This window comes from Juglans microcarpa x Juglans regia, chromosome 1S, assembly GCF_004785595.1.
Source record: "Juglans microcarpa x Juglans regia isolate MS1-56 chromosome 1S, Jm3101_v1.0, whole genome shotgun sequence".
Classification (NCBI taxonomy): domain Eukaryota; kingdom Viridiplantae; phylum Streptophyta; class Magnoliopsida; order Fagales; family Juglandaceae; genus Juglans; species Juglans microcarpa x Juglans regia.
In genome coordinates, this window is record NC_054595.1 from 15,240,404 (window position 1) to 15,266,433 (window position 26,030).

Below are 26,030 nucleotides of genomic sequence, written 5' to 3' on the forward strand. Positions count from 1 at the left end.
CATGTAGTACTCGGTTTGAACTTAGTGTGCAGACAGATTTGTTTAGTGATTTTGGTTGTTCTTCAAGCATGATTATCACTTAAATTGGATTTATGATCATATTAAGAATGTGTTTATGGAAATTTGGAGTCCTTCAAGTTGATTTTAAAAGTGTTAGACTAAGAACATCTAGGATTTGTTCAAATTGACCAAACTTTAGGCATTGTTTAGATAGTAACATGAGATGAGATATTTTGTGAATTATAGTGAGATATTTGAGTTGAGATATGATGACATGAGCTAAATTGGTCTTTAAAAATTTGTGTGTTTGGATGTAATAGTGAGATAAAATGATTTTAACTTTTTTGGAGATTTGATAAAGTAGTGGGTCTCACCAATTATTTCAGAGTGTTTGTAATGATTGAGTATTATTTATAGATATATTTTCTATTAACTAATAACAATTAATAAATTAAATACCCATAAACATATTAAAATCACAAAATTAATATGATTATTTTTCCAAAATTTAGATTATTCAAGAATTCTAAAAAATTTCAATTTTTATTATAATATACATCATTCTAATTATCAATTAGAGATTAAGAAATTATGTACGTAATTTTTTAATAAACCTATTATTTCATTCGAATATTATAAATTTTGAGTGGGTCCTACCAAACGAGAGAGTGGGATGAGGGAGGAAAGAGCTGAGCCTCATGTCTCTGTGTTTTGGTCAGTGACTTGTCATCTCAATGAACACAAATGAAACACTATCGAACACGTTCAGATGAGATGAGATACACTTCAATACACATTTGGATATGCACAAATGCTCTACCCGTACGAAAACAAGGGGGCTTTGTGTTTCCCCTCTATATCCAAACCAAGCGTTAGTGTTTTGGCATTTTTCTTGGTACGAGGAGTTAATGATTTTTACAGAATGTATATTTTGATGTCTTAGAATGATTATAGAACATAGGATATGATTTTTTAAGTGTTGCATAAATCGGTTTAAGCATAAACATTGAAGTTTTGATGAATTGCAACTAAAATCAAGATTTTAGCTTTAATGTGTTTCAGCCAAAGCATGGCTTCCATAGTTATGTTTAGTTTTAAATTTTTTTTATTAGATATTTGGATTTAGGACAAAATAAATTTTGGTAATATTTAGAGTTAGGATGCAAATCCTTATTTTAGAGACAAAATTGTATTTTTCCACAAGTAAAAAAGTAAATTTGCAATTTGGCCATAAGTCAATAAGTTTTCATATTTTTAAGTATTTAGTGAGAGTTTCTAACCTTTAAAAATATCTTATCTCAGTTCACACTACTTCACACTACAGTTACATTACACTCATCATATAGGTGTAAAAAAATGGTAAACCAGTTAAATTGGACCGAACTGGAGTGTTCGGTCCGGTTTGTAATCGATCTGGTCTATAGCAGTTCTTAATAATCGAAACCGATTCTAAACCGGTTCAGTACCAATTCTCATATTCTGAAAACCGGCTTGAATCAAACCAGACTGGTCTATATATTTTTAATTTTAATTTTTTATATTATATAAAATATTATTTATACAATTATTTATATTATATTATATATATTATATGCTAAATTTCTAATTAATATAACATAAAATTAATCTTAAAAGTTTTATAGCGCATTTCATTTATGATATAACATAAATTAATCTTATATTTTTAATCTAACATTTGAATTTTGATATCAACATATAAATTTTAATTTTATATCTTTTTAGCCAAAAATTATGAAATGCGCGATATAGTTCAATCAATTGCTAAAAAATTTTTGGAATATGATTTTGTTTATCCGTAAAACCTAAAAACATTGAATGAAACCGAAACTAAAAACCCAAAAATTTCAGTTTTGGTGGTTAATTGGTCTGGCATCGATTCTACAAAATGTCCAAAACTGGACTGAGCTGGCCTAGTTATACCCCTACTCATTCATTATATGCTAGTCTCTTACTTTCCAATGATTTTTGTATGTACGTAAGCCATAAATGTCATATTCTTGTCACTTATGATTATTGTAGATGTTCTATTATGCCATGTCATATTAATTATTTCAAGTACACGCTTATCTATTACATGCCCTATTATGCCATGCCATCAGTCATATGTTTGTTATCACATGTCATGTCATGTCCCATACATAGAGTATGTCACGAAAAACATTTTCAAGTCAGTGGAGTATTTTTATTTTTATCATAACCCCAAGAGCTAGGATGGGTATTATCCTAGTGGAATACTGTTGTCCATGTCGGAGTGTTTAAACTAATGTAGAATTTTCTTGGTTGACAAAGTACTATCAACAGGCTTCAAATGAGACCTAAGTATCTGGTTGTCCTAGTGATATTAGGCACCCAAAACCAGTGGTGTCAACCACATGTATCAGTCTTTAATCAAGTTAATTATCATGACATACTCATAGCTGGCACAATGCTTATGATGTGATGCGGTATTGGCAGGAGCACACAGCTCAAGAGAACATGTGTAGTATCCACATGTTCATATTTAATTAAGCATGTATATATTGAATAAGATTCCAAGTTCATGTCTGATCATGTCATGCTATTTGCCAAGTCTTGCCACGCATATTCATGTTTATGTCATTACACATTCATGTCATTTTACTGTCATGCATGTATCTGTATATTGCTAGTAAGTTGGTAGTTAACTTGCTGAGATTTTTAATCAAATCTTACTTGGTAATCCCAACTACCATGGCCCCCAACATGATAAATTATATGTCAAGATCTGGAGAGTTAACTGAGCACAGACTGGATGAGGCCGATTAGGCCCCAACGCCATGACAAGGAGATTATTGCTTCAGTTCTCCAGTTTATAGATGGGATTTTGGCTATCATAGCCAAGTTGCTAGAGCAGCTCAGCAAGTTGGCACCGTAGTTATGTTATTCAGTACTATACTTATTTATGTTACAGTCATGATGTAACATTACAGTTATCAGTCTATTATGAAGTTATGAAACATATTATGTTTTTTGATATAGTTTCTAGTACAATCTTATTTATTTAAGAAAAAAAATGTATCTAATGCGTATATTACATATTGTTAGATGCATGTTAGGTGCATTGCATCTTTAACTGTCATAAACAGGGGCATGTAATTTTGTATTACATGTCCTGATGCTTTAGAGTCTGTCCGATCCCAAATGGAACTCGAGGGTGTCACACCAGTGGCCAAGAGGATCAGGTAGCTTGGCTTGCTTCATATGTTGGTACCTTTATCTAGACATATGTACCATGGCTACATCCTCCTGGGCCAAAGTTTTTCAAGATATTATGAAAGACCACTTAAAAACTCATTGCCTGGTAATAACTTAAAAAATAATTTTATTTAACTATTTCTTCATTTATAAGTAGTTTATTTTTGTTTTTATTTTTAATAATTTATTAAAGGATGAGTTTGAATTTAATTTTGGTAGGCAAGAGAAGCAACTAACGGTTAATGAGCTGATGAGTAATTCATTCTGGAGGTATAAAGGAAGATACCATACATACTATCAAAAGTTTAACACTTAACAGAGGCACGCCAAAACCTATTCCAAGACATGCGCCTAGACGAATGAAAGAAGTTTTGTGATATGTTTGAAAATCCAGCATATCAAGTAATTTAGTTGCTATGTTTCATTATAATATGTTAGCTGCATGGAACAAATAAGTAATAAGATTATTTATGTTCTTGTAGCAACGAAGTATTGTCAACAAAACAAATAGATCAAATTTAAAGATACACCATCATGTGGGTTCTAGATGTTTTCATCAACTATCAAAGAAATTAGTAATGTTATATTAGTCCATGCTAAATATTAATATATCAACATTTGTAATTGTACTTGTTACATATATTTTCCTTTTGTAGGTAGAAGATAGTCCTACTGACTATAATCTAACAAAATTGTATGCTAAATTGCATACAAATCGCGATGGTGTTTGGACCAGTCTCGAAGCAGAAATAAATTATGTAAATTTAATCCATTTGTATTGCTTAATAATATTTATGTTATTTATACTACATGTAATCATTTTTCTTTTTTATTTTTTTTAGGACAAGATGGTTGCACTTTGGCAAAATGTTGCGTCTGATGAATCATCTGATAATGATGGATGTTGAGATTTTTTCTCAAGTTCGTAAACCTTGTTTTGGATATTTGAGGGGTTAGGGACGTTTCGTGAAACCTTCCTACTCAACCTCATCCTTTCCTCAAAGTAGATTGAATTATAACACCTCTCTCAGGACTTAGAGGAAGCAACGAGAGTTGGAGGATCAATTATTACATCAATTAACAGATATAGAGGCGCGATTAAGAGAACGAAACAACAAGACTTACAGAGAGAGATGGAAATTCAATCCCAAAAAATGTTCGAATAGATGCACTTAATGATGTCACATAACTTTATGCCAACACCAACTCAGAACTTCTCTTAACTTCTATGATTTTTGGAATTATTGTATTGATTACAAGATGTTTTGCTGCAATATTTGAACAATTGTGATTATATCATTTATTATAATATAGTTTTAAATATAACTTTTAAATATAGTTTTCTTATTTTAAAATTTTCATTTATTATATCATTGATCACCATTCGAATATAAAATATTAAGTTCAAACAGTAATCATTAATTATTAACTTTCAAACATATTTATCGCTGTCATTCGAATGAGCAACATAAAAACCACTCGAATGAAAATGAAATCAATCCGACTTGAATGGATTACTACTTCGTTTGAACACATTGCATGTGTGAGCATTTGAATGAACATGATTCATTTGAACTAAATCCATCAATATTCGAACAAGTTATAACTATCCGAATGGTAATGCAACTACTCGAACATAACTCGCCGGTCTAAGCGTTAAAATGAAAAAATTTCATTCAAACTTTATTCATGAACGTTTGATCAGATTATTTATAGTCGAATAGAAACTGAAATTTCGAACAAAAATAAAGTGTTTGAACACTTCTATCATTTGAATAGATATAATCAAATTTGCGTCATTCAAATAAAATTACAATCTCGTTCGAACAGTTAATCGTAAGTTCGAACAACATCTATTGCATTCGAACAAGATTTTGGGATGAAATTGTTTTGTCCCAAAAAATAATTTGTGGGTCACTAAAAATACTTTTGGGGATGAAACTAATGTTTTTCATACCAAAAGATATTTTAGTGACTGGCTTTTAGGGACGAAATGGTGACTAAAAAATTTCATCCCAAAAAATATTTTGGGACAAAAATTGCAATTTTTGGGATGAAAAATTTTGTCCCAAAAAATGCAATCTTTTGTAGTGTACAATGATCTTTACACGTGTTGCCATCTAAGCATGCGTTGACCGAGAATGATCCGATTTTGTTATGGGATTGAATGATACTTAGGGCTAGTTTGGGATGTTGAGATGAGATGGAAAATTTCTCATCTTATCTCATGTCCTCTCAACATCCAAACATCACTCAAATATAAATACTTTCAATTTCAAATATTCAATTTTTCATATTATTTTTTAATATTATTTTTGTTTTGAAATTTGAAAAAGTTAAATTGTTTTTTAAGTTTTGTTTAAAAGTTTGGAAAAGTTGTAATGATTAGGTAATGATTAGATGAAAAATTGAAAAGTTGAGAATTTGAAATTGAAAAATATTTGTGTTTTAGTGGTGTTTATATGTTGAGATGAGATGGGTTGAAACCTTCTCAACATCCATATGGGGCTTAAAAAATTATATTATAATAATATTATAACTTTATAATATTTTTATTCAATTTTTTCTCTTCTATTTTTCAAAATTTTATAAAATATTATAATTCAAATTATTTCACTATTATTCACAAATTTATCATCACATCCCATATCATGCCAACATCCAAATGGGGCCAGTCTGCCATATGTAGTAAGATTTTTCTAATGAACCTAATGCCACCACCTGGAAAGGCATATTTATTTTATTCTTCAATAAGAAAAACAAAGAGAACTTGTTGTCACAAGGCTGCAACCCGATATTATAGCCATGGTAGGTATTAGATAATGGTCACAAAAGAGGGCGCGGAAAGGAAAGAACAAACAAATTAAGGGAGTGCCATTATTTTGACCACTACAAAGGGACCAATCACACCATTGAAAACTGTTATGTCCTGCATATATATATATATATATATATATATATATATATACCCTATGGTATAAAATCTAATAAATCGAAACCTATGAGTGAGAAAGCGTGAGGTTTCAGTGCCTTTGTTTCTATCAGAGGTTTAAGTCTCACCTTCTGTGAGCTTGTGTAAGTTTTTCTCTTTTCTGTTACTAGTCTTTGGGTGGTGGGACACAATGGAGGCAGAGGACTTGGCATCACAATGGGAGAGGTTACACCTTTCCAAAGAAGAAAGCGCCTGTTTCCATGTCAAGCAGGAGAACATAAACGGTGACGAAAAACGGGACAAATATTGTATGGTGGGAAAGGCTCTGACCGAGAAGGGAGTTAACAACGAAGGCTTTAGGATTACAATGTCTCAAATATGGAGGTTGGAAGGGTGGGTGACCTTCAAGGAACTTGGTGAACAATGTTTCTTAATCGAGTTTCAGAAGATAAGAGACAAAGAAAAGGTTCTAAGTGGACGTCCATGGTTCTTTGACAGACACCTCCTCACCATGATGGAGGTGGATGACAAGGAATCCATAGATGCATTGCAGTTTCGTTTCGAACCCTTCTGGATACAACTCCACAACCTTCCATTATCAGTCATGACAAAAGGTTTTGGAGAGCAGTTTGCTGAGGCCATAGGCCTTGTCATTAGAGTCGACGCAGAGGAAGATGGTCGTGCATGGGGAAGGTGTCTCAGAGTAAGGGTGGCAGTGGACCTCAACAAACCATTGTTACGAGGGAAATGGTTAAAGCTAGATGACAAGCAACACTGGGTCGCTTTTAAATACGAGAGACTGCAAAACTTCTGTTTTCATTGTGGTGTTCTTAATCACAAAGGAAAAGGGTGTTTGAGATCTCATAATGCTCAACAAGGAGATACACAACCCTCAACTCAGTTTGGTCCATGGCTTTGAGGACAACCCAGGAACACAAACATTTTTTATACCGTAGATATGGTGGTTCTAAGGGTGGAAGCAACCAACAGAGGGGTCAACAAGGTAGAGAGGGCACTTTGGTCCAAGAAGTCTCAATGCACAATGCAACAGAGGCCTATTCGAAAAAGGTGGCAGAGAAAAAGGAGAAGGTGACAGTGAAAAGTAAGGAAGGAGGAGCTCGTGCAGGCCCATATCAGCCATCAACAGAGGGCAAAGCGGGAGTAGGAAAGTCTAATGATCCATGCCTCGGGAATATGTTTAGAAGTCAGGAGGTAAGTCAACCCTCTGACCATGCACAGGCTACTTTCGTACAGAAGGGTGATAGGTGTTTAGAACCCTGTGTCCTCCAAGAGGATCATGGTCCTCACATGGGGATGGATGTTGCAGCCAACCTAATATCAGGGACATACAACCCTCATGGTCCTACGAGGGAAATAGTTTTTGAAGTGGGAAAGCGGGAAATTAATAAAGGCAGTATGGTAGCTCCTACTTTTGAGGTACATGGTTTTAAACCAAATGATCAAAAAAAGAGGGTGGCTCTGGATAACTTACATGGCAAAGACATTACCATGCCATTGGTTAATGTTAATGGTCTGAGTACTTTGAGGAAATGGAAAAGGAAAGCTCGTGAGTGTGACACTAACATAGAAGGCAAGGGTAACTCAATCTTGGCTGACATCTCAAACTATACTGCGCGGAACAAATATGCGAGGGGTTGTAAAAAGAGCTTACCTTTGCAGGAATCTATCGCAAAGAGGACAAAGAGATGCTATAACACTAAAGGAATTTCCATGTCTAAGGCAGAGGCTGGTCCCCAACCCTGCCATCATCAATGAGCATCTTAGTGTGGAACTGCCGAGGGCTTGGGAACCCTCGGACAGTTAATGTCCTTAGGAACTTAACTAAGGAAAAGTACCCCAACATAGTTTTCCTAGTGGAAACTAAATGCAGAAGGAATAGAATGGAAGTAGTAAGGAGGTGTTTGCAGATGGACAGGTGTTTTTCAGTGGATTGTGTAGGGTTTAGTGGGGGTATTGCTCTCTTGTGGAAAGAAGATTGGAATGTTAAAGTCATCAATTATACAAGATGGCACATTAGTGCTTTGATCCAAGAGGAAGGAAGTGGACCAACGTGGCAATTCACAGGTTTTTATGGACATCCTGACATAGGGAAGAGAAGTAGTAGTTGGCAATTGTTAAAGATGCTCAAACCAACTAGTTCTATAGCTTGGTTATGCGTTGGGGACTTTAATGAGATCCTTCATCAAAGTGACAAGATAGGTAGAGGCAGTAAACCATACAAACAGATTGAGGAGTTTAGATAAGCTGTGGAATGTTGTGGTCTTAATGATATTCACTCACATGGGCAGGAATTTACTTGGTCGGACAATAGAAATGGCAGGGATTTTACAAAAGAAAAAATTGATAGAGCCTTTGGAAATAAGGAATGGAATGATCTCTATATACATGGTGTATGCAATGTTCTTCCTGCAGTTAAGTCTGATCACTCTCCCTTGTCAATTAGTTTATATAATACTAATCAGGGGAGGAAAAAAAGAAAATGGTGTTTTAGATATGAGATGGCTTGGGAAATGAAGGAGGAATGCCAAAAGGTGGTGAGTGAAGCATGGCAGAAAGATTGTACAATAGATTGTCAGGCCAAAGTACTAAGGACTAAGCTTGAGTTATGCCAAAAGGATCTCTTGATATGGAGGCAGGCACTTAAGCAACAAGAAAATATGGTTATCAAAAAAGGGACACAAAGTATTGGGCATCTTCAGAACACTGGTACAGGAGAACACCTAGAAACTATGAAACAAATTCAAGAGGAGGTGGTATCTTCCATAACAGCAAATGATATCAAGTGGAAGCAGAGAGCAAAGCAACACTGGCTCAAACATGGGGACAGAAACACTCAATTTTTTCACATGCAGGCAAGCCAGAGAAGAAAGATCAATGCAGTCAAAAACATAGAGGATTCTCAGGGAAGATGTGTCACAAGATGGTCAGAAATTGGGGAGGTATTCACAGATTTTTTCTCCTCATTATTTACTACTTCCCACCCTTCATCTATTGAACATTGTTTGCATGCAATGGACACTAAACTAGATATGGATATGAAGGCTTGGCTCTTAAATCCCTTCACTAGGGAAGACATCACAGCAGCTGTGTTTCAAATGAACCCTTTAGGGTCGCCAGGTCCTGATGGGTTCCCTGCCCAATTTTATCAAAAACACTGGGAGGTAGTTGGCGAACATGTGTGCAGTTATGCTCTAAATTTTCTCAATCATGGTGGCTCTCTTAATGATTTTAATGATACATTCATTTCCCTTATCCCCAAAGTTCAAAGCCCCAAAAAAGTAGTTGATTATAGGCCTATCAGTCTCTGTAACGTACTATACAAGATTGTGTCTAAATCCATTGCTAATAGACTGAAAAATATACTACCCCAAATCATTGCCCCCAATCAGAGTGCATTTGTACCTGGAAGGCTCATATCAGATAACACCTTGGTTGCCTATGAGATACTACACTCTATGAACTCTAGAATGAAAGGCAAAAAAGGTTTCATGGCCCTTAAATTGGACATGAGCAAGGCCTATGATAGGGTAAAGTGGAAATTCATTGAAGCAATCATGATCAAGATGGACTTTCCTGTACATTGGATCCACATCATGCAGGCATGCCTCAATTTTGTTTCTTACTCAATTCTTGTAAATGGAAAACCTCAACAATGTTTCTTGCATTCCAGGGGCCTAAGACAAGGAGACCGCTTGTCCCCCTATTTATTTATCTTATGTGCAGAAGCTCTCACTTCTCTTCTAAATCAGGCTGAGGCATGTGGCAACTTAACTCTTGTTTCAATTGGTAGAGGCCCAATCACAGTGAATCACATTTTCTTTGCTGATGACAGCCTCTTGTTCTGTCAAGCAAAGCATGAGGAACTTCAGTGTGTGCTTAATATCCTTGAGCTTTACGAGAAAGGATTAGGACAGGTTTTAAACAAGGATAAGTCTGCCATTTTCTTTAGTAAGAACACTACCCAGGTAACTCAACAACAGATCTTGCAGTTAGCAGGTGTTCATTCCACTTCTAGTTTTGAGAGATACCTGGGCTTACCTGCTTTGGTGGGTAGAAAAAAGATAGCCTCATTCCATTCCCTAATTGACAGAACCTGGACTCGAGTCACTAATTGGAGGACTAAGTTTCTCTCTGCAGCAGGAAAGGAGATTTTGCTCAAAGCAGTCCTCCAAGCCATCCCCACCTATGCAATGGGAATGTTTCTGCTACCAGCATCTATTACCAGGAAGTTGAATCAGATTCTTAGGAAATTTTGGTGGGGATTCAATGAAGACTCCTCCAAATTTCAGTGGGTCAATTGGAAGCAACTAAGTGGCAGCAAGGAAGTTGGAGGACTTGGGTTTAGAGATCTAAGATGCTTTAATTTTGCTTTACTCTCAAAGTAGGGATGGAGGATCCTTCAAAATCCAACATCCCTAGTGGCACAAATATTAAAGCAAAAGTATTTTAACAAAGGAGATTTGCTTGAAGCAAAGCTGGGGATAGAGCCTTCCTTTGCATGGAGAGGAATATAGGATGGTTTAACACCGTTGAAGAAAGCTCTCATATGGAGGGTTGGAAATGGACAGAAGATAAACATATGGCAAGACAGATGGTTACCTTCATTACCTGCCCAAAAGATCTTGACTCCTCGAGAAGCAGATTGCTGGTGTGACAAAGTCAGTGACATCATTGACCCTCAACTGAAGCAATGGCAGGAATCTCTCCTCTCTGAACTTTTTACTCATCAGGAAATAGAGGGCATCAAAGCCATTTCCATTAGTTTAGGAGGGAGAGAAGACAAATTAATATGGCAGTTTACTCCTAATGGCATTTACACTGTAAAAAGTGGATATCATTTTAGCAAAAAAATGGAAAGAGAGCAAGATCGGGAATCATCAGGCAGAATAAGGGATTGCCTAGTGTGGAGGACCATTTGGAAACTAAAAGTACCCCCTGCCACCAAGGTGTTTATTTGGAGAGCATGCAATGAGGCGCTCCCCACTATGGCAAATCTGAAAAGGAGGAAGGTAGTAGAGGACAGCCTCTGCCCAATATGCAAACAGGAACCCGAGACTTCTGGCCATGCTTTATGGGGTTGCATTGGTGCAAAAGATGTGTGGTGTCAAGGTCCAAAGAAAGTGCAGAAACTATCTCTTCATAGTGATTTGATTTTCAATGTTTGGGCAGGCCTGGTTAGCACTCTTGATCTAGTGGAGCTGAATAAGGTTGCAGTCACAATGAGAGTGATATGGGTTAGAAGAAATGACTGTTTACATGGAAAAGGTTTTAAACATCCACAGGTAGTCACAGACCAGGTCAGAACAGAACTATCCTCTCATCAGGAGGCCTCCAAATAGGAAAATGGTTTTAATTCAAAGGCTCTGGCGAGGGCTCATAGATGGACAAAACCTGCAGTAGGGACTCTAAAAGTCAATTGGGATGCAGCTGTGCAATCGAGGGAAGAGAGGATTGGCATTGGTGTACTTATCAGAGACCATCAAGGTCTTGTGATAGGTGCCCTTCATGCTAATAGACCCTTGAAAGGCAATGCTTTTGATGCTGAAGCTTATGGGCTACTTATGGCAACTGTTTTTTGCAAGGACATTGGATTAAGGCAGATCTGCCTGAAAAGGAATTCAAAACAGGTAGTGAACCTACTGAACCAAAATAACGCTAATTGGAGCATGGGTGGATGTCTCATAACAGATGCCAAAGCTATCCTAAATTTGGCTGCTGCTTGGTCGACTTCACATGTTTACCGGGAGGCTAATACGGCAGCTCACATGCTAGCAAAGGCTGCACTCGTTTGCTTTGAAGATGTTTATAATATTGAGATATGTCCAACCTATATTCTTCCTTTGGTTACTAAGGAAATGAGTTAATCTGTTTCCTTTACTTTGTACTATCGAGTCTCTTGTAATTGTTTGTTGATGATTAATGAGATCAGTTTACTAAAAAAAAAAAAAAAAGTAGCATGGTGCCAACTTTTACTTCCGACCAAGATTATCAAATCATGCATAGCTCTCCTGAATGAGATGTCAATTCACAACCACAAGCATACGTTGCAGATTTGACCACTACTCCCACTGCCTCTCTACACACATTGGATGATAGACATAAGTTTTAGAAACAAAAACTTTTTTCGCTATCGAGATTCGTATCCTTTTCTTTAATGATAAAAGGCTGCATGAACATTTTCTATGTCAAGTTTCATTTTTGCGCACTAATAGATCTAAGGACCTAAATTGTTTATTCATATATATGCGATTCTAAATACAAATTTTATTGAATCGTTTTTAGAAAATCTAAAAAAAAAAAAACTTTTTGAATCACAATGGTAAGAGTTATATGATGAGAAAATAGCCGCTCCATCGTGTGACTTGATGAGAATAGAGTGTAAAGGGAATTACGGTACAAAATGTTAGTTACATCACAAGATAATGGCTGGCCTTAATGGAACTTCCATTTGCAAGGTGATATACAAAATTATGATAAAGTGAGTCTCTCTTAATGGATTGGTCTCTTTTGATTTTAAGACTGTAAAATATGCGAGTATTGCTAGAGCTAAAAAGTTCTTGGAATTGAAGAAGACAGCAACTCATGGACCAACCGCATTCAATCCAACTGTGCTCTGCTTTAAAATTTCTAGAGAAATAAATCGGGACCCAAATTTGTGTCGCGAATGGCATTTTTTTTTTTTTTTTAATTTAGTGATTAAAAAAATATTTTTTAATGATGTTATGAATTTTTTATTTTTTAAAAAAATATTTATGATGATTAAAAAAATACATAAAAAAAATACACTAATCGGAGTCTTTTAATGTATGTTTAGATATTGAAGTGAGTTGAGTTGAAATGATAAAATATTGTTAAAATATTATTTTTTAATATTATTATTATTTTATAATTTAAAAAAATTGAATTGTTTATTATATTTTATATTAAAATTTAAAAAAATTAAAACGATAAATTAAAATAAATTAAGAAGAATCGAAGATCCAAACTAATGATAGGTGTAGCGGAACTCAAATTTCTAATTGGGACTAATCCCAAAAAATACAGCGCCACATGTACAATCCTTTGTTGTCGAGTTTTGCTTATAATTATTGTAATAAAAATTTTATATGTAATTATTTGGTATATTTTATATACATTTTATTAATTTAATTAGTTACGTTATTTTTTAATATAAAATAATTATTTTAATCAATCATAAAATGTATAAAAAGTACATAAAATAATGGTATAACATAACTATTTTTTTCTCTTTCTCTCTCTCCGTGAGGTTTGTAACGAGCACTCTCACCGGCAAAAAGCAAAAAGCAAAAAACAAAAAACAAAAATCAAAAATCAAGTCACGTTTGCTTGAGCAAATTACCAATATTGCCAAGTGCACTTTTTGCTTTTACTAGCTTCCAGATATTTTTGTGCAGTGGAAACTGAAAAAGAAAGAAAGGAAGATACGCCAGATTACACGGATAAAGATCAAGCCAAAGGAATATTCTCGGATCGAAATTACTGGAAATCACTGCAGACAGTCAAACCCAGTTAAATGACAACTGGAAAGTGGAAATGAAGACAGCCATTAGCAGGAATCGCTGCAGGACCCCAAAAGTCTCTTGAGTGGGGACTTTCTCTACTCAAGCTGGCCGCATGACCCCACAAGAAAATCTTCATCGCGACCACCCAAAAAGATCTTTCAAGGAAAGAGTGACAAAATCATTACAATCAACATAGCTCTACACATATGAGAGAGTTTCATCGAGGATAACTGGGAGGACAAAAAGTTGGGAAGAAACTCTCTTGGCCTATCTCAAAACTTTGTTTGCTGGGATCGTTTGAGTAGGGTTAGCAATTGGTGTTGCTGCATTGAATTCGGCTCAATCCAATGCATTAGATATGTCAAAACCCCTCAATGCTATTCTTTTAATTTCATATTGAGTGAATTCACAAATTGTATGCCAAAACTACATTTGATGTGTGGTTTTGGTATGCTTTCCTCGCACAACAGCCATTTACAAACTGGCATGAAAAGTAACACAATTTTAATCACAGCCCAAAGGGTATCGGTCCTTTATACCAAAAGGCATGGCATTGGGAAGCAATATATCAACAATTTCTTATAACAAAAGTGGGAACCATTCACTCAAATTCACATTGCCCAGAATACAAGGCCTCAAACTTTGGCAATTTAAATCAAACTGAATGTAGAGGGAGCTGATGTCCGATCTTGCTGTTAACCACTAAACTGCTAACTTCTAGCAGCAAGCAGCATCCTCCATTACTAAGGCTTTTGACTTGGGCAACACAGAATGCTTGGAAATGATTCTGTTTTGAATGGAATATCCAACACAAAGCATCGTTAAAACGAGGGTAAATGCAGCTAAATATGCAGGAGTCGAATCCAACCCCAGAAACACTTGACAAAGGGAGATTTTAAAGATGGAAGGGAGAACAGCACCATGAAAAATTTGAAACATCAACATTGGAAACTTTTGCCCTGCCCCTGGTCAGGCTTCAGCATTAATCCGAGGAAATGCAAAGATTTAGTTTCCGCTTTCAACATTAACCATGTACACTCATAGCCAGTAGAAGAAAAACCCGTTTATAATTCATTTGCTAGCTCATCCCTTCGCCTTCGCATTCGAGCTCCCCAGGACAAATCTCCACCCGCATCCCTGTTCTGGCTTCTTCTCTTTAGCTTTGATAGCTGAGATTGCCAACGGTTCCTCCAATCATTTCTCTCTTCCATGCCCTGATCATCAAGAAAAAGCCGATATAAATACTGGGTAATAAAACAAAAACAAAAGAGAATTGGAAAAACTAAGAACAATTTTCCGAACAAAAGTTGGAGTAATGACTAATGAACATGAAGGAAAGCAATGGGAGAGAGAGAAAGCTCTTGAAAATACATCCTTTAGAATACATGGAGCAGCCTTTTCCCTTTTTAAGTACTCTACTAAGAAAAGAGGATGGCAAAACAATAAGACAGATCACAAATAAATCAGATCTGAGAACTTTAAACAACTTAACATAATTTATGAGTTATCATAAGCACTTTAAACAACTTAGCATAGCACTTCACCATGCTTAAAATATGACAGTGAATTGCAAAGATCTGATTCACTTTCTTGGGACTGAACCAGGAAGCTACTCTCAATACTCGAGAAACGCATGCATGTTTGGGTAGATTTAAAAGATTAAAAAGTATCGAAGATGACAGATAGAAGAATTAAAGAACAGCTTAAATTAAAAGAACATGACAAATGAGCTTAAAAACAAAATCCCACAACAGATGTGAATTACAGGAGATTTGTTTAGTCCATCAAAGTTGGGCGATTATCGAACATGAGGCAAAACTAATCTACTCTTAAAAGGGGAGATTCAAATTTATGTCCAAAACAGAGAGAGAGAGAGAGAGAGAGAGGCAGAGAAACACAAACCTCGTCGCTCTGGTATTGTGTTCGGGCGGAGAACGCGAGGTGGAGACCTCTCGCCAAGTCTCTATCATAGAGAGCTCTCCTTCTCGGATCCGACAAGATCTCGTAGGCCTCCTGGACCCGGATAAACCGCTTGGTATACTCCTCGACCCGACCGGGCGGGGACACGTCCGGGTGGTACATCCGGGCGAGCTTCTTGTAGGCCTGTTTGATCTCGACCAAGGATCCGGACTCGGGTATGCCCAGAAGGTCGTAGAAGCTCAACCCGGCAGCCTCGTCGGTCACGAACACATCGTTGATGGTGGCCCTGAGCGAGCATGCTGGTGTCCGGGGCGAAGGTATTACGAGTTTGGACGGGAATAAATTTACGGAGGAAGAGAGAAATCGGGAATTCGGACGGGGTATTGGAATAGACCGCGTGGCGTTGAGGTAGAAGAAACGACACTCGCTTCCGTGTATCGGAGTCAATCCATAGCAACGCATTTCTTTTGCGTCCGCCGGTGCCGGGCTATCTTGTGTTTAGTACACCTTCCTTTTTTTCCTTTGAATTTATGGAGAGGAAAAAAAAAAAAAAAAAAAAAAAAAAAAAACGGAATTTCTTGTTTTATATTATAATTTGATATACAAATTAAAAGTAAAATAAATTATTATTAAATTATTTTTTAATATATTTTTTTAAAATTTAAAAAAATAGAATTGTTTATTTTATTTTATTTAAAAATTAACAAAATATATAATGATTAAATGAGATAAAATAAATTTAATTAAGAGGTGTTATGAAAATAATTTCTATTTAAAAAGTGAATTTAAAGAAATGATTTGAAATGAAAATTGAATAAAATATTATTAAAATATTATTTTTTAATATTATTATTATTTTAAAAATTTTAAAAATTAAATTATTTATTATATTTTATATAAAAATTTAAAATAATTATAATAATTATATAGATAAAGAACTGTTGCTTCCAGCGCGCGTCACTCTTTCAATGGGCAGCCGGCGGATAGAAGGACGTATCCGTTTGCGTCAAGCACGAGGGGAGAAACGGGAGGGGATTGAAGGGCAGGTAAGAAATTGAGAGGGAGGGTCAAGGCCCAAGGGTGTGGATTTCGGTCCTTGTTTGGTAAGAGGAAAAGGGTGGACCCTAGTGTGCTTCCACGTTGGGATTAAAAATATATAAATGGGAGACAATTACAGGACACGAGCAGCCGTCGCTTTTATAAAGCCCTTTTTTTTTTTTTTTTTTTAATGAATGTAAACGTTCGGTCCAAACTTATAAATTAAAAGAAAAATTAAAAATATCAAATTGAAAGGAAAGACTGTTATCTAGATATGTCATATTTATAAACAATAATGTTAAGCCAAATGAAATAATTTTATGTGTTGGATATAAATATGATTTATCGGCGAGCAAGCGCCTAAAAGTCTCAGTCACGTAAGATTCACGTGACAAATGACGATTAATGAATTAACTTATTGGATGGCAAGTGGATGACAATTAAGAGGATGTTGGAAAAAAAGTTTCTCTTTTTTAATGTTACATTTGTCTATTTATACCTTAGAATAATAAAAAAAAAAAATCACATCCCTCAAACAATAATCCTTTTTTTTTTTTTTTCAAAATACAGAGTTTGTAATATTCTTTGGAGATGAAAGGGGTTGGACATCTATTAGAAGACAGAAATATTTGTAATTTTAATTGACCCATTTAGCTGCCAACGAAAAATGCTAGTTAGAAAAAAGAAATCAGATCAATCATTGTAAAGGACGTGTTTCACACCACTAACTACACGGTTGACCTGTGATAATAAAAGAGTGGCACTAGTTGCTCTGGGGAGCTTCTGATACTTAAGTCAGAAATATAATATGAGAATAAGTATATATAAAAGATAAAGTGAAGTACTTGTTACCTTTAGAATATCATTTATAGATATGCACAGGAGCATGTTCAGGGAGTCAATAGTCATCCATTCCCTATATTTATCTCTACTTATCCCTTAATTGGGGCGTAAAGAGATAAATGCTCTGATTTATAGGGATTATCCATCTCAGGATAACTGACTTCACCTTGGGGCATTATCACCTCGCGAATGGTATGGCTTGCTTAGTTGATATCATGCTCCCATGGGCTTTTAGGCCTAGGGCCCTGCAGGTCAACATATCAATCTGGGCCTGTTTATGGGCCTAGTATCCAGGGGACCTAATTATACCTTTAAACCATCAACAAACAAGAATGAAGATGCGCTTTAGTCCGGAACCATTCACCAACAGCAAAAGATCAACCGGCGTTATAATTCAAAGCTTAAATGAAATGTTCTATGTTGATAGAACAATAATACATCCATTATTCTTTAGACAAAACCAGGTATAGGGCCTACTAGATAATACGGAGTCTTCTCTCTAGCGCTTTTTAGAAAGCGACGGAGGACGAGTTAGTTATTCCTTCTATTTCGAGGAAGTAGGAAGGCGTCGTCTTTGTCTGCTACGGTGGTTGGAAGGAAGACATGATGGATGATCTGGAGGAGATTTGGGAACGATTGAAGCTGAATGAAGAAGAGACTAAACCGATAGAATTTTCCTCTAGTGAGCAAGAGGAGTGGAAAAATAAGAGGGAAAGAAGTTTGTGGGGAAAGTCTGTTTGGAGAGAAATGTGGGAATGGAAGTGGTGCGATCGACCATGGAGAAAATTTGGAGAGTGGCCGATGATTTTTAATGAAGTTGGGGCTAAATGTTTTGTAATTACGTTTGTGAACAACGAAGACAAGGATCGAGTGCTCGATGGCTGCCCATGGTTGTTCGACAACTATTTGTTCCTACTGAAATCCTTCGATAGATCTACTTAGATCCATAGAATGGATTTTACTAGAGAGGCATTCTGGATTCAGATGCACCATCTTCCATTGGGTGAGATGAACAAACAGATGGGGGAGTTACTGGGTGGATCGATTGGGAAGGTCATTGAAGTGGATGTGCAAGAAGATAATGTAGCCTAGGGTCAATGCCTAAGGGTTAGAGTGGAGTGTGATCTGTTGAAAGTTGTGGCAAAGGGAAGATCGATGATGATTAATGGGACAGTTATGTGGATACCTTTCAAATATGAAAAGCTTCCTAAAATGTGCTTTCATTTGGGGTGTATTTTACATAGCAAACAAGGTTGTAAGCCCCGGGGGGGGGGGGGGGGGGGGGGGATGATGGGGTGTGGCACAATTTGGATCATGGTTGAGAGCTCTGCCAATGAACTAAAAAAGAGTGGAGAGGGGAGGGAAAAAGAGTGGTGAAACTACAAAGGATAGTGAGAAGCCAAGGGTGGAGGGGGGAGTAGAAGTGAGTGGTGGGAAAGTGATAGATGAAGGGCTCGAGGGGAAGTTGTGGTGAGGAACCTAGTTTCAACAAGTTGAGAACAGGTGACTACTGAACATGTTGTAAGTGGAAGAAAAGTAAATGGGGATGGGGCAGAATCTACTCTTGCAGTGAGTCAAACAGTGAGTAGAAAGTCTAAGGGAGTGGAGGTAGTTGGAAGAGGAGAGCTCGAGGGAGATCTCCTGCAGGTGAGTCCCATGCATGTATGACTATGCATGAGAGATGTTGCTAGCATGGTGACTGATGAGCAATGTTTGATGAGCAAGAAAAAGATCAAGAGAGTGGAAGATGATTTTGTGGCGGAGGCTGTTATGCAGGGTGTGGGGATTCAAACTTGGTTCTCTCATTTAGAGACCATAACTTATGTTATATGGTCCAAATGACCTTGATATGCCTGATATATACATCAATCATAAAAGAATTATTAACTTAATTTGTTGTACATTCATTATTTTGTGAATTTTAAATGTAGAAATATTTTTAAGAAAGAAAGTTATTAGAATTTATGATTGTTCAATATATATTAAAATTGCTTATATGTCGTTAGTTATTTTTTATTAAAATGATTATTTTTTGTCAAGTTAAATTTATTCTTATTACAAATATTCATTCTGTTCGCAAATAATTTATTATCAATACCTTTTTTTTTTCTTTTTTCTTTTTCATATCCTCACGTTTGTCTATCTACTAGATTTTCACTCAAAAATAAAAAGATTAAAAACCTCGTACTCCCACATCAGTCATCTAAACATGACACGTGTCTCGTCGCCTTGTTGATCTCCACTCTCTATTTTATCTGACTATGCTCGTCCCACTCTTATCGCTGAAGCCTACTCCCAGTCCTTCCTATGTGCTCTATCCTCGTACGTTACTGTTTTTCCTAAAATGAAATATTTTCATATGTTTATGATTGAGGATGATAAAATAGAGACGTTTGACTATTTTTCTACTAGAGTCTACCTATGCAAGTTACAACAATTTACCAAATCAACAGGTCCCGCAACATTTTAGACTGATACATCAATCGTCTTAACAACGGTCTCTTCTATATATAATATTTAGCCTAGTTTATTTTTACGACTCATCTCATCTCATCTCATCTCATCTAATTATTACAATTTTTTTAAAATTTTACACAAAATAAAATAAACAATTCAACTTTTTCAAATCTTAAAACAAAAAGAATATTAAAAAAATGTATTTTAACAATATTTTATTCAACTTTAAACTTTAAGGCCTCATTTGTTTTTACAACTCTTATCAACTCATCTCATCTAATCATTACAAATTTCTCAAATTTTCACACAAAATAAAATAAACAATTCAACTTTTTCAAATCTCAAAACAAAAATAATATTAAAAATATATATTCTAACAATATTTTATTCAATTTTTAATTTTAATCTCAACTCATCTCATATCATTTACGAAAATAAATGAGACTTTAATCTTAACTTATCTCATTTATGAAAACAAAGGAGGTCGTAAGTGAAATATTATAAACTCGACACCAAACCATGAATTTTACTTCACATTAATTCTAATTTTTTTTTATATATTGTAATGTGATTTAGGGGTGGTACCCGTACCATACAGTGCAGTACCAAACCATGAATTTTACTTCACATTAATTCTAATTTTTTTTATATATTGTAATGTGATTTAGGGGTGGTACCTACATCATACGGTGCGGGGCACCCCCTCCTGCCCTCAGCCCTGCACCATGTGGAGAGAAGCTTTTCAACCCCGCCCCCCGCCCCCGGGAGGCAGGGGTGGGGTTGAAACCGCACCATGCCTTGCCCCTCACTCAACTCAATGACCCATTAGGTCTATAAATTTTTTTTTTTTGGTCTAAAAAATATAATTAAAATTATAAATTAAAATTTATATATTCAAAAAGAATCTAAACTCATTAGACTATTGTAAGTATCACATTACTTACGTATAATTATTGTATTGCATTGACCTCCTATATAAAGGTTGGCCTAGAAAGTCAAGGCCAAAGCAATTCATTAACTTAAATTCAACTTAAAGTTTCTAACAAATTGTATATATTTATATGCAATATATTTATATAAATTATTTATATAAATATTAAAAATATTATTTTTTATATCAAATAAGGGAGGGTGCGGGGTGGGGCCATGCTGGGGTCAGCTCGCCCCCCACCCCTGCTAGGGATCTCTCATGCGGGGCGGGGGCCCTCCGCATGGGCAGTGCAGGGTAGCGGGGGACGGACCCTCGCTGCCCACCCCTAGTGATTATTGTTGACAGCTATCACCCTTTCCTCTTCAGGGAAGGAAATAAAAAATAAAAAACAAATCATAGATTTGACTATTGTTAGATTTTATTAAAATTATAAAATTATGTTGGATAATTATGTTGGATATTTTAAAATTATAAAATAAATGTAATATTTCATTTATTTTATTTTAAATAAAATCTTGTATATTGATGAAGAACGTCAACTTAATAAAATATATGAAAAAATAAATCATAGATGGAAAACTAGTCGTTTTCTAGTCGGTAATTAGCATTTGTTAGGTAGCAAGAAAATTAGCCCTTTGCTAACCATTATGCTTATTTTTCACATTCTACTTTTTTCTTTCTTTGTATTGTAATGTATTATTGTTGACAGCTCTCACCCCTTCCTATTCTATTAGGGAAGGAAAAAAAAATAAAAAACAAAACATAGCAATTGTTGACAGCTATCACCCCTTCCTCGAAGGAAAAAAAATCAAAAACAAAACATAGCATTTGACTATTAGATAAACCGGGTTAGTTTCATGGAAGTGAAAGGCTAAACTACTTTGTTTGTATCAAAGTTTTAAATTTAGTATTGTACTGTCGGTACAGCCAAAATATACCATTTCAATGGTATAGTTGGTATGGAGAAGGATAAAATTTCATACTAGTAAGAATTTTGGCCGTCGGTCCGTACCGGTCGATATTTCGACCTTTATTTTTTTTTCTTTTTTTTTTTAATTTTTTCAAACTGTAAGCTCATTTTTTAACCCCCAAATTCATACCAGACTATTTATAAGTTATATATATAATTTATTCATACATAGACTATTATTTTGAAATATAATTTTTTTTATATATAATTTATTTGTATATAGACTATTCGAAAACGGTACTGATATCGAAATATCTCGTTTCAATGTCTTAACCAAAACGGTCACAGGTACAGTATTCAAAACATTGGTTTGTATAGAAAACTAAAGAATTTTTAATTACCTGAAAGTTATAGGTTGTTCTAATTGTAATGTCTTCTCTCTTATTTAATCCACATTATTAATACTACATTTAGGCCAGATTTGAAACATTTGAGATCATCTCTTCTCATGTCATCTCCATATTTAAATACTATTTAAATATAAGTATTTTTTAATTTTTAATTTTTAAATTTTTCATCTAATCATTACAATTTTTTTAAACTTCCAAACAAAATACTAAAATCAATTCAATTTTTTTAAATTCTAAAATAAAAATAATATTAAAAGTTTATGTTCTAACCCTCTTTTGATTTTATAATTTTTTTATTCAACTTTTTATCTCTCATCTCTCAAAATCTCATAAAAATCTTAATTTAAATTATTTTATTATTATTTATAAATTATTTTATTACTATTTATAAATTTATTATCTTGATTTTAACTGTAAAATATCTTAATAAAAATAGAGTTGGTACCACTGACCTCAATTGAAGAGATCGCATGTTTGTATTATAAGAAGAAAAACCAGCACTCGAATGCAGACTTCCGACTTGGGCCCAATCAAATTGACATATTTCTTTAAGTATTATCCAACAAACTGTATAACTGATATAAGATAGCTATGATGGCTACTGTTGACTTTTCTGTCATCAAGCTTATTCTAATGAGTAATATTATTCTATTCTATTTTATCTATTTTTAATTATTTAGTAAATATTGCACTTTGTCCTCTTTGAATTATCTCATATTTTTTCACATAAAAATTTAATTGAATGAAAGTTTAAAAGCAATAGTATTGATAGTTGCAAAATAGTTATATATAGAATGTATGCAGCTTAAAGAAGACACCGCCACTTGAGCTGGATGAAATGGCTCAACGTGCATAGGAATTAATATTGAATGTAGCATCATCAAGCATGACCCATGCAATAGTTATTTATTGAATAAGAAAATAATGCAATCGGTCAAATGATGCCGTCATTTCTCAGGCCAGCTATCACTTTCTTTTCATGTATTCTCTCGTATTTAGCTGTAGGATTTATCAAAAATTCGACTTTTTATTTACTCCATTCTAAAGTTGGAATCGGTGTATTTTAACCAAAAAAGTCAGAGTCGGAGGTGGCGATATACTGACTCTGGCCCCGCTTCGACTCCGATTGTCCGACTCCGACTTCGATATTATACATATTTTATAAAAATATATATATTTTATATATTAATCATATATATTTTATATAACTATAACTTATATTGTTAATTAAATTCAATAATATACTAGTATGAGCAAATTATTATAAAATAATATGCTTATAATATAATATAAATAGACTAAATTAACTAATAATAGTTTAGTATATGTAAATACCATACTATTAACTATTACCACCATGTAATGCTAATGAATATATAATAACAACTAATGTATAAAAATTAATGTATAATAACATGTAATACTAATTATATAATAACTAATGTATAGTAACATTTAATACTAATGTATTATGTATAAACACAAACATATAAATTTATAATCACATGTAATACTAATATATAATAACTAAAGTATAATAACATGTACTATTAAGGCATAATAATCAATGTATAATAACATGTAATACTAATGTATAAACATTAACATATAATAACATATAATACTAATGTATAATAACATTAATTTGTACAATGATTTATTTTTTCAGTTTTGGTTATGTTTTAATAAAATTGAAATTGAAAAAATATTTTATAAAAAAAAACTCAAATCTAGAAACCCAAATCAGATTAGTGAGAACCCACGATTGTCAAATTGAAATTTCAAATGGGGTAAGAAAAAAAACCCATATCCAACTCCGCTCCGACACGACGGAGTCGGAGTCAGAGGTAGGGCACTCCAACTCCGACATTATCGATGCTCAACCCTATTTGGCAAAATCAGTGGGAGCATAGAAACTAGAGATGTGATTGTTGTAAAATGCACTCCTATACTTCAAAAATATTTATAGTTTATTTTATGATTATCTTAATGATAACATGAAACAACAAGCAAATAATCATCTACCTCATCAGAGAAACACCGCTGAAGAATTGAAGACATCAGAATAGGTAACCTTATGTTACTTTCTTGATTTGATTTTTGGTTAGGTTATGTGGTATATTTTCAAGTTTTAAATTTTACACAGAAATAAATGAAAGTTCGCATATATTTTCACAAGTCATATAAATAAGTAATTTTATAAAAGACCGATGCATAAAAGAGTGATTGAAATCTATTAATCAATGTAAAGTCTGTAATTTCGTCTAAATTTTTTAAAATGTATAAAAAGTCGAATGTAAATGGGTGTTGGAGACAAAACTCTGACTTTAAAAACAATGTTGAACGATATAATGTCAGACTTGTAATTAAGGATTTCACTCAGAAATGAGCATTGATTAGAAAGAAGTTTCTAGTAATCCTGAAAGAACTCATTAAGGATCACTATGGCCTTAGTAACTCATTATGGTATAAAGTTACATCAAATAGATGTGAAAATAATTATAGAGTAAAATTCTGAAGTCTACAAGAAACAAATAAAATGATTACTTAGAAAATGTAACAAAATTTTTAAAAATTAATATCTAAAATTTGATAATAAAAATACAGTTTTTGGATTTAAGAAAGATGTTTATTGTTAATGTATATACCTTAAGATCAGTGGGAGTATATTTGTATTGATGGTCATGCATGTATATGACTTTTTGACTAGTATGAACAGTGGTTTGTAGTATGACATTAAAATTATGTCTCTAAATAACTTTAAAAGTGAAATTTATGAATGAGACATCATTCGTAATTGGGATTGAATTTTCATACCAAGATAATGACTATTAGGATTGTTTTAGTATAGATGCATAGAGTTTTGAGAGATTTTACATGAAGAATTTTCGTTCAATAGATGTTTTAAAAATAAAATATGATATGCTCAGTATTTTACAGTATCCTCAAATTGATTAGGTTGTTAAGAAGATTCTGTATATGATTGTTATAATAAATCTGATGATTGCACAAACTTATATAAGGTTGAATATCAGTTTTTCAGTTTGCATTCTTGATTGTTACCAAAGTAACCCAATGATGTTTGACCCAAAAGCCATGAAAAGAGTGCAATGTTATTTGCAAGAAATTAAAGACTATATTGTTGTCTTAAGAAGAACTGATACTCTTAAAGTAATTGGATATTTAGACCCTATTTTGTAAGATTACTCTAATTATAGAAAATTTAGTTATGATTATGTATTTTGCTATCTAGTAGAATTATTTTATGAAAAAGTATGAGGCAAATCTCTTACTACTTCATGTGCAATAGTGATTGAGTTTGTGGTATGCTTTGAGGCCATAATGTATGGGATCTGACTGAGAAAATTTATTTTAGGACTTAGAATTGTCGATTCATAGCCAAGACGCTAAGAAAATATTCCAATAATTTCTCAGAATATTTTTCTCTGAATTGTTTCGAATCCTATATAAAAGTTGTTTCAAATCACTGTGGGAGAGCTTCAATACACTAGAAATTTGAAGAATCTCGTCACTCAATACTATTTTGAAGACAATTATTGGAGGATATTTACATATAGAGATAAGCAGCCCCTATCCAAAATAGAGGTTAACCAAAACGTCAAAAAAATGTTCTGATAAGTTACTGGAGTGTTTCGCTGCCACTAGGGTTCAAGGAAGTTAGAGACTCATCACCCATCACAATCCAATCATGCAAACTACTAGAAGAAGGTGAAATTTCAAGAATTTCATAATTGGGTTCATGGAGTCTAGAGGTTGAAGACGAAATTGGTAGGTTAGAAGAATTTAATTT

The 26,030-nt window shown here is 34.2% G+C and overlaps 2 protein-coding genes across 2 annotated transcripts; one reads left to right on the forward strand and one right to left on the reverse strand.

The window, feature by feature from the left end:
- The first annotated feature begins 6,356 nt into the window (after positions 1–6,356).
- On the forward strand, positions 6,357–7,085 carry LOC121247347. Its single transcript, XM_041145710.1, has one exon. It carries the CDS (start codon positions 6,357–6,359, stop codon positions 7,083–7,085), a length of 729 nt encoding a protein of 242 aa, XP_041001644.1.
- Positions 7,086–14,197: 7,112 nt separating this feature from the next.
- LOC121247542 (chaperone protein dnaJ 20, chloroplastic-like) lies at positions 14,198–16,170 on the reverse strand. The gene is made up of 2 exons (XM_041145897.1): positions 15,613–16,170; positions 14,198–14,924 (listed from the first exon to the last, which is right to left on the reverse strand). Exons 1-2 carry the CDS (start codon positions 16,090–16,092, stop codon positions 14,775–14,777), a joined length of 630 nt encoding a protein of 209 aa, XP_041001831.1. The 5' UTR covers positions 16,093–16,170; the 3' UTR covers positions 14,198–14,774.
- Positions 16,171–26,030: the final 9,860 nt, after the last annotated feature.